The sequence below is a fragment of the Otolemur garnettii genome, unplaced genomic scaffold (assembly GCF_000181295.1).
Source record: "Otolemur garnettii isolate 467f Iridium unplaced genomic scaffold, OtoGar3 scaffold00050, whole genome shotgun sequence".
Classification (NCBI taxonomy): Eukaryota; Metazoa; Chordata; class Mammalia; order Primates; family Galagidae; genus Otolemur; species Otolemur garnettii.
The window spans coordinates 7,897,702-7,908,077 of NW_003852445.1; the positions used below are offsets into that span (position 1 = coordinate 7,897,702).

Sequence of the window (10,376 nt, forward strand, 5' to 3'; positions counted from 1 at the left end):
AGCGTGATGCCATGGCACTCTACCTAGGCGGAAAGCTTGAGGCTCCGTATCAAAAAAAAAAAAAAAAAGACCAGCCTGAGTAAGAAGAGTTAGAACCTACCCCCACCATATCTACTAAAAATAAAAAAACTAGCCATTTGTTGTGGTGGGCACCTGTAGTTCCAGCTACAGTACTAGGGAGGTTGAGGCAAGAGGATCACTTGAGCCCAAGAGTTTGAGGTTTTCGTGAGCTATGACACCACAGCACTCTACCCAGGGCAACAGAGTGAGATTCTGTCTCAAAAACAAATGAACAAAAAAAACTGTGTCAAAATTAAGAACGGTACTTTTAAATAAACCATCAATCAAAGAAGGACTTGGAATCAAAGTTATTTTATACTGAAAGGATATTTTAAACTGAAAGCTAACAAGATGCTTAGAAATGTACATTTTTTTTTTTTTAATTGAATGGTAACTGTGTACATTGATGCACTTTGGGGGTACAGTGTGGTGTTTTCATAGAAAATCCAAGACACTTCTGTACATATTTTAAATGCATATTTTTTAAAAGCTGAAAATGAGTAATACCCAAACCCCATTTCAAGGCATTAGAAAAATAAAAAAGTTTAAAAAGAAAGTGGAAAAGAATAACAGAGAAAAATGATATAGAAAACATATATAATAAAAAATTTCAGAAAGAAAAATTGGGACAGTTCCTGTAGCTCAGTGGGTAGGGTGCCGACCACAATACACCCAGGCTGGAGGGTTCAAAGCCAGCCCAGGCCAGCAAAACAAAAACGACATCTGCAACAACAATAACAACAAATAGCGAGGCACTGTGACAGGCTCCTATAGTCCCAGTTACTTTGGAGGCTGAGGCAAGAGAATTGCATAAGCCCAAGAGCTGGAGTTTGCTATGAGGTATGATACCATGGCACTCTACTGAGGGCAACATGGTGAAACTCTGTCTCAGAAAAAAAAAAAAAATTACATTTCATGGGGAAAAAGAAGGAACTCAGAAGAAACAAAGAGGAAGTTAGAGGCACTACTGGTATCGTGACCATAAAGACTCAGGGACCTAACAAATACAACGAACTCTCAAGTGTTATAATCATAGCTGTAAGTATGTTTTGAATATCATCTAACTATACACCTGAGCAGAGTTCACATCTATGTTCTATAGGGAAGTGAACATATTTCTGGCAACCTAATAAGAGCAATGGCAATAGAAACAAAGAATCATCTACAACAGTAGTCAGCAAACATAATCTGTAAATATTCTAGGCTTTGTAGTCCATCATGATCCAACGCTGTTATTTAGTGAAAATGAGCCATAAATAATACAGAAACAAAAGTGCGGCTGTGTTCTAACACATATGCATTTCAATTTCATGTCACATCTCAAGAAATATTATTAGAAAGATGGAGACTTTACGTCCTTCATGTTCACAAGGATGGAGCTGGAAAATGTTCTTCTGAGCAAAGTATCACAAGAATGGAAGAAAAAGTATCCAATGTACAGACCCCTATTATGAAACTAATTTATACCTTTTTGTATGTAAGCTATAACCTAATAACAGCCTAAGAATACGGGGAGGGGGGAATGGGTGGAGGGAGGGGGATTGGAGGGATCACTTTTGAGGTTTATCTTACAAGGGTACAAGTGAATCTTTCTAAGAGCAGAATGTGAACATTTTTAAATAATAACTAAGAAAATGACACGAAGGCTATGTTAATCAGTTTGATGGAAGTGTTTTGGATTGTGTGTGAAAACCCCACACTATACCCCAGAAGTGTATTAATGTACATAGTTACCATTCAATGAAAGAAAAAAAAAAGAAATATTATTATTTATTAATCAATAATTTAAAAATGGGCTCTGTGCCTATAGCTCAGGAGCTAGGGCACCAGCCACATACACCAGAGCTGGCAGGTTTGAACCCAATCCAGGCCTGCTAAACAGCAATTAACAACTACAACCAAAAAATAGCCAGGGTATTATGGTGGGTGCCTGTAGTCCTAGCTACTTGGGAGGCTGAGAGAAGAGGATTGCTTAAGCCCAAGAGTTGGAGGTTGTGATCTGTGACACCACAGCACTCTACCAAGGGCAACATAGTGAGACTGTCTCAAAATAACAATAATAATAATAATTTAAAAATGCAAAAACTATTCTCAGCTTACAGACCATAAAACAAGAAGCAGATTCCTCAGTAAGTAGAATTGCCATATGAACAAGCTGTTCCACTCAAAGGTATGCACATGCATGTTCATAGCAGTGCTATTCACAACAGCCAAAAGCTGGAAACAACCCAAATACCCATCAACAGATGATTGGATAAGAAAACCGTGAGACACGTATGTATACACAATGAAACATCATCTAGCTATAAAAAGGAATAAAGCACTGACTTGTTACAACAAGGGTAAACCTCAAAACTTTATAAGTTAAAAAAATCAGTCATAAAAGTTACACATTGCATTACTCCATTTATATGAATTATCCAGAATAAACAAATCCAGTTGCCAGAAAGCAGATTTGTGGTTACCAGAGGCTGCAGGCAGAGGGGAATAAGGAGTGATTTGTTTAATGGGCAGGGGGTTTCCATTTAGGGTAATGAGAGTTCTGGAACTAGATAGGAGTGATGGTTGCACAACATTGTGAATTTACTTAATTGTAATATGTTGCACACTTTAAATAGTTAAAATGATAAATTTTATGTTATGTACATTTTATCAACAGAAAAAATATTTTAAAAATCAAGCAATTAAAAAAAAAAAATCAAAGGCTCGGCACCTGTGGCTCAAGTGGCTAAGGCGCCAGCCACATACACCTGAGCTGGCAGCTTCGAATCCATCCCTGGGACCTCCAAACAATGATGGCTGCAACCAAAACCTAGCGGGGCATTGTGGCAGGTGCCTGTAGTCCCAGCTACGTGGGAGGCTGAGGCAGGAGAATCACTTGAGCCCAGGAGTTGGAGGTTGCTGAGAGCCATGATGCCATGGCATTCTACCCAAGGCGACAGCTTAAAAAAAAAAAAAAAAATCAAAGAGGTAGCAGCTAGAATTGGCTCACAGGCTGTATTTTAGCAATCCCCAAACTAGAGTTTAAAAAGGAAATCCAACATACAAATGAAAGCTTAGTAATAGGCATAGATATAAAGTCAAAGGGGAGATACCAATCACATCAGTAGCACCACATTGCTATTTACCAGTGAGTGGAGGAGTTACTGAAAACATAAGTGGTATAATGAATATTTTCTATAAGATTTTGTATTTTTCAACATCCTCATTATTGAACATGTACAAAATATTATATGCAACAAAAAAGAAAAAGGTGGTGGTCTCCACATTCCATATGGCAAATAATTCAAGAAAAAATATTTAATAAATTGTTTTAGAATGATCTCATAATCTTCTTAGATGAAAATGAGTCAATGAAGTTAAAAGCTATATATACTACTGTGCCTTGTATATAGTTTTTCTTTCTTTTTGAGACAGAGCCTAACTTTGTTGCTCTGTGGAATGCTGTGGTGTCATAGCTCACACTCTTGGGTTCAAGTGATCCTTTTTGTTTTGTTTTTTTTCTTGAGACACAGTCTCATCATGTCACCTTCAGCAGAGTGCCATGGAGTCATAGCTCACACTCTTGGGCTTAAGTGATTCTCTTGCCTCAGCCTCCCAAGTAGCTGGAACTACAGGTGCCCACCACAACGCCAGGCTATATTTTTGTTACAGTTGTCATTGTTGTTTAGATGGCCTGGGCTGGGTTCGAACCTGACGTCCTGGGTGTACGTGGCTGGCGCCCCACCCACTGAGCAACGGGTACTGCCCTCAAGGGATCCTCTTGCTTCAGCCTCCCAAGTAGCTGGACTACAGGCACCTACCACAACTCCCAGCTATATATAGTTTATAAATCTGAAACTCAGCCACAAAGATAGCACCACAGCTATAAAGATGCTCCCAAATGGGAAACCCTGGGCATTTTCCTATTCCTTATAAAACATAAGCCAGAGGCTTGGCACCTGTAGCTCAAGCGGTTAAAGTGCCAGCCACATACACCAGAGCTGGTAGGTTCAAATCCAGAGCAGGCCTGCCGAACAAAAACGACAACTACAATTAAAAAAAAAAAAAAATTGGGAGTTGTGGCAGGCGCCTGTAGTCCCAGCTATTTGGGAGCTGAGGCAAAAGAATCGCTTAAACCTAGGAGTTGGAGGTTGCTATGAGCTGTGATGCCACAGCACTCCACCTAGGGCGACAGCTCGAGGCTCTGTCTCAAAAAAAAAAATAACCCAGAAAAATAACTGCCTCTCATCTCCATCCTATCTCAGGCAAACTTTTATGGAAACCTCAAATCAAAGAGATGGTGTCATTAAATTTTTTCTTTTTTTTTTTGAAATAAGAGTCTCACTTTGTTGCCCTTGCTTGAGTGCTATGGCATCATAGCTCACAGCAACCTCAAATTCTTGGGCTCAAGTGATCCTCTTACCTCAGCCTCTCAAGTAGCTGGGGACTATAGGTGTCCACCACAACCCTTGGCTAGTTTTTTAAAGACGGGGTCTCCCTCTTGCTCAGGCTGGTCTCCAACTCGTGAGCTCAAGCGATCTACCCACCTCGACCTCCCAGAGTGCTGAGATTCTAGGGTGAGCCACTTTGGCCAGCCTACCACCTCTTGACATTTCATAAAATCCTCCTAACCCTGCAACTTCATTATCATTATATTTCTTCAGAGACAGAACCCATAATTAACTTATTTTCTAATCTTTTAAGTTGCAAACAACAAGATAAACCCTACCCTTGTCCATGTCTTGCCCAACATGAGATAAACATAATTCTCTGCTGATCATCACTTACTACCTCAACTTCAATTCTTTTCCTCAAATTAAAGCAACTTTCACATTATCTGTTTTAAACAATAAAAGGAGGACTAAGACCAAAGATCAGGCATCAGAGTAAAGAATATAAATAATTTCTGAGCAGATTTAATGGAAAGAAGCAACACTGTAAGTTATAGTATATATGTCCTAATGATACAATTTGTCAAAATCTATGTTAAACCAAATAAGGTAGAAATTTTATACTATGATAGTTTGACCAGAAGTGCCAATCCACATTGCTAAATGTAAAATATTATCCCTTACTGCTCCCATCAATAACTTTCATAGTGAACACATGCAAGGTATTTTATAAACAAGGGGAAAAAGGTAAAATGCTCATGAGTTAATTAGTAAAGCAGTAAAGAAGGAGCAGCAACAGATTTTTTGGGGAGGTTGGATTGGTTTTTACCTTAAATTTAGGAACAAATCTTGTAAACTCCTGGTGCCAATTGTTAAGCGTAGAAGCAGGTGAAATTACTAAGAAAGGTCCCCAAATGTTCTCTCTCTGCAACAGAAAAAATGGGTCAGTCAACTGTAGAAAAACGAAATACTTAATTCATAATTATAATTAATGAGGAGAGTAGTTTAAGAAACTCATAACAAGAGAAATGATGCCTAATTCTCATATCTGCATAGTAAATAACATCCTACATTAATAACAACAACATAAGCAAGGACACAGAGTGAGAAAAAAATCTCAAGCAATTGTTTCTTTCTCTGGTCTCCTAGAGGTCCTAATTTATATCATTCACAAAGCATTTATGACACACTGACTTGTATGTATTGCTTTTTCCTTTACTAGATTATCATAACATTTTACAACTATTTAATTGATACACATATACAGCTTTTGCATTTTTTAATTTTTTGATTTTCTTATTTAATTCTCACAAAACTACCATAAAGATAGTATATCCACTTCACAAAAGAGGGAAACTAAGCCTCAGAGAGTTAAAGTGAAGTGACTGGAAAAGAGATGAAGTGAACTGCCCAAGTTTACATTGCAAGTAAGGGCAGAGATGAGGTATGAATCAAGGTCTTCTAATTAAAGTGTCCTGGCAACTATACTAGCAGTAATCAACATGGAGTAGGAAGGAGTGAATCGAACCACAGATGTTCAAAATTGACCTAGCCCTCTTGAAAACCAAGAGTTATACTATACTATCCCCTTAGAAAAACCTTGAGGGAGAGGCTACAGAGCACAGGCAGCATACTACTTTGTAAATAACTAACTCAATAGAAATGACTCTAAATTCTGGTAAGGAAAAGACAGAAAAAACTCCGCCTCTTACCTCAGCCAGATGAGCCAAGAGGGCAATGCTCTGTACGGTTTTACCAAGGCCCATTTCATCCGCAAGAATGCCATTAATACCCTGGGAAATAAAATACATGCTCAATACTTCACACATTTCATCACACATGGTTCAACCTACTACCAAAAAGTATCATATAGAATAATACATAATTCACTCAAACAGTGTGATTAGAAGCTGAGTACAGTGGCCCACACCTGTAATGCCAGTACTTTGGGAGGCTGAGGGAGGAAGATTGCTTAAGGCCAGGAGTTCTAGACCGGCCTGGGCAACATAGCAAAACCTTTTTATATAAAAAAATTTAAAAATTAGCCAGGTATGCTGGTGCAAGCCTGTAGTCAGAGCTAATTGGGAGGATGAGGTAGGAGGATTGCTTGAGCCCAGGAGTTTGAGATTGTAGTAGCTATGATGATGCCACTGCCGTTTACCTGGGGGAATAGGGACCCTATCTAAAAAAAAAAAAAAAAAGATAAGGCAGGCGCAGTGGCTTACACCTGTAATCCTAGAATTTCTGAGAGGCTGAGGCAGGTGGATTGCCTGAGCTCAGAGTTTGAGACGAGTCTGAGCTACAGTGAGACCCTGCCTCTAAAAATAGCCGGGCCTTGTGGTGGATGCCTATAGTCTCAGCTACTTGGGAGGCTGAGGCAAGACAATCACTTGAGCCCAGGAGTCTTGAGGTTGCTGTGAACTATGACACCACAGCATTCTACTGAAGGCAACAAACTGAGGCTCTATCTCAAAAAGAAGAAAAGAAAAAAAGAGAGAGATAAAGCCCTTTAAAGGGATAAAGTCTAAAAACACTATTAATATTGTACTTATTTTATAATTACATTGAACTGATAACTTAAGAAAAACAGATAATAAATGGAGTTAGTAAGGCAGCAAAAGTCAGAAAGCTAAAATTCACCTGTTCATAGAGATTGGCCAACCAATTCATGCCTTTCAGCTGATAACCTTTCAATTTGCCATTAAAAATTGTGGGCTGTGGAATATCCTCACCAGCCCGGATAGATGGGTTTGCCAGGCTATAACTCTCCCCAAACCCAGTGCCAGACTTGTTTGCGGCGCGAAGGGCAGCTGCTCGACTTTCTTTTGCATCCTCATCAAATGACCTTGTCTGGAAAATTTTTCAAAGAAAAGCGTAAGAGGAAGAAATATTAAATGCAAATAAAATTCACAATAACAACAAATCTATCTATCCTATGCTAAGAATAACAACTAAAACAAAATTTCTGAAAAAATAATCTGATAATATAATGCAATATGATATAATATATAAAACATTGCTAAATATTTAATTAATATAACAATTATTAATCAACAAATATTAAATATTAACAATTATTAATCAATTAGGACTATAATGTTTTTTTATATCCACTAAGCCACATCACAACATTATTTGCCTTGAGGAATTTATTAAAGATTTTATACATAATGTGTTTGGTTAGAGGGTAACTTGGACCGTGTCAACGTTATAGTCTCCTTTGTAGAAAACTGCATTTTGGGGTGGGGGGGCATAGTCTCAAGCTGCTGCCCTGGGTAGAATGCTGTGGCATCACAGCTCACATCAACATCAAACTCTTGGACTTAAGCGATTCTCTGACCTCAGCCTCCCAAGTAACTAGGACTACAGGCGTCAGCCACAATGCCCAGCTATTTTTTTTTAAGTTGTAGTTGTCACTGTTGTTTGGCAGACCCAGACTGGACTTGAACCCGCTAGCTCCAGTGTATGTAGCTGGCACCCTAGCTGCTTGAGCTTTACAGGCATCAAGTCAAAAACTGTATTTCTTTACTCATTTTAACTTAACTGAAATTTCTTCCCTATTTTATTAAACATCACTATATCATGAATATCAGAGACCAAGTTATCACTAATGTGAAGAAACTTAGCGACTTTTTCAAAGCATGTTATGACTCTCTTAGTAAGCTAAGAATATATATGATCTTTTTCACTCAAGAAGAAAAAAAATTACACAAATTATTCTAACTTCAAATCAACATATTCCTAAATCTTACAGGCAAGTGAAGGTGAGTTTTCTGCCTTTCCTCAAGTATTCCTGCTATTTTAAAGGAAACAGAGATGCAGCCCCCAAGACTCTACACACATACAAAAGCTAGACAGTGCTTTTAATTGAAAATGTAATTATGGAGTATTTCCAGGGCAGTTACACACTATCTTTTCTTTCTTTTTTTTTTTTTGGAGACAGGAGCCTCAAGCTGTCCCCCTGGGTAGAGTGCCGTGGCATTACAGCTCACAGCAACCTCCAACTCCTGGGCTCAAGCGAGTCTCCTGCCTCCACCTCCCAAGTAGCTGGGACCACAGGTGCCCGCCACAACGCCCGGCTATTTTTTTGGTTGCAGTCATCATTGTTGTTTGGCGAGTCCGGGCTGGATTTGAACCGCCACCTTAGGTGTACGTGGCTGGCGCCTTAGCCGGTTGAGCTATAGGCGCCGAGCCCACACTTATCTTTTCATTATTAACACTTACCCGAGCTTGGTGAATATGGTAAGCATTTTCAGCATTCTTCAGGGCCTGGGCTTTGAAATGATTACTATCTGAAAAGGAAAATTGTAGATTAGCACACCTCATCAATTAATCACCTTCAAAGATGCAATTTACAGGGTGGCACCTATGGCTCAAAAGAGTAGGGCGTCAGCCCCATATACCAGAAGTATCGGGTTCAAACATGGCCCAGCCAAAAACTTCAAAAAAAAGAAAAGATGCAATTTACATAACAGGTGGATTGCTAATTCCCTTATCCTACTTATCCCTAAGTTCACAGAGGGCTAAGGAAGAGAAAGGCTAAATTCTTTTTTTTTTTTTTTTTAAGACAGAGCCTCAAACTGTCGCCCTGGGTAAGTGCTGTGGCATCACAGCTCACAGCAACCTCCAACTCCAGGGCTCAAGCAATTCTCCTACCTCCGCCTCCTAAGTAGCTGGGACTACAGGCACCCGCCACAATGCCCAGCTATTTTTTGGTTGCAGCTGTCATTGTTGTTTGACAGGCCCAGGCTGGATTTGAAACCGCTAGCACAGGTTTATGTGGCTGGTGCTTTAGCTGCTTGAGCCATTGGTGCTGAGCCCTAAATTTTTTTCTTTAATTTTTTTTTGAGACAGAGTCCCACTTAGTCTCTCCTGGTAGAATGCCATGGCATCACAACTCAGAGCAACCTCAAACTCTTGGACTCAAGCGATTCTCTTGCCTCAGCCTCCTGAGTAGCTGGGACTACAGGTGCCTGCCACAACACTTAGCTATTTTTAGAGACGAGATCTCACTCTGGCTCAGGCTCAGGCTGGTCTGAACCTGTGATCTCAGGCAATCTACCCTCCTCAGCCTCCCAGAGTGTTGGGATTACAGGCGTGAGCCACCAAGCCTGGCCTGAGAAAGGCTAAATTCTTACAGGTAAGGAGCTAAAAGTGCAATAAAGGCAGAAAGCTGCCAGGGTCTTCAGTAACCAAAAGTAGCTCAAAAAACATCAGAGAACTGAGGTCCATAGCCTCTCAGCCCTGGGGTTTCTTCTATGAAGTGATCCCAACTGACTGGAAAGGCAAAAATTTGCCTTTATGAAACAAATTTTTATTATGTTTACACTAGGAACTATTTAAACAGAAGAAAGTCGTACATGTGTAGCTCCCAGAATACTCTGAAACATTTCAACTGCCATTTATTTCTAGCTCAACACGATCGGAATCACTCTACTCTGGGAAATTCCTTTCAAACTTCATTCCAATTTCTACCTCCCACTGCAGTTACAAAAATACCAAAACTGAAAAAGTCTTCCTCATGCTTGCAAAATAAAAAATCTTTTCGGGGAAGCGCCTGTTGCTCAAGGGCACCAGCCCCACCTACAGGAGGTGGTAAGTTCAAACCCGGCCCCAGCCAAAAACTGCAACAACAACAAAAGTTAAATGAGTAAATAATTAAAAAAAAAAAAAAAAAGGCAAGAGAATCGCTTAAACCCAGGAGTTGAAGGTTGCTGTGAGCGTGATGCTATGGCACTCTACCCAGGGCAACAGCTGGAGGCTCTGTCTCAAAAAAAAAAAAAAAAAAAAATCTTTTCACGGGACGGGTAGATTTTTTCCTGCTGAAACACGTTGACTGAATTTGGATTCAATATCTTTGATTTCAGCTCGGCGCCTGTGGCTCAAACGGCTAAGGCGCCAGCCACATACACCTAAGGTGGCGGGTTCAAATCCCCAGCCCGG

The 10,376-nt window shown here is 39.8% G+C and overlaps 1 protein-coding gene across 2 annotated transcripts in view; it reads right to left on the reverse strand.

Annotated features, from left to right (window-relative positions):
* Window positions 1-10,376, reverse strand: part of INO80 (INO80 complex subunit) — a 148,807-nt gene that overhangs the window by 114,308 nt on the left and 24,123 nt on the right. Inside the window, exons 10-13 of one of the 2 annotated variants that reach the window (XM_003791734.3) lie at window positions 8,658-8,725; window positions 7,074-7,283; window positions 6,146-6,226; window positions 5,263-5,358 (exon numbers count right to left, since the gene is read on the reverse strand). In XM_003791734.3, coding sequence (XP_003791782.1) covers window positions 5,263-5,358; window positions 6,146-6,226; window positions 7,074-7,283; window positions 8,658-8,725 — 455 coding nt within the window. The remainder of the gene's footprint in view (window positions 1-5,262; window positions 5,359-6,145; window positions 6,227-7,073; window positions 7,284-8,657; window positions 8,726-10,376) is intronic. The other variant, XM_023514274.1, reaches the window with a different exon arrangement.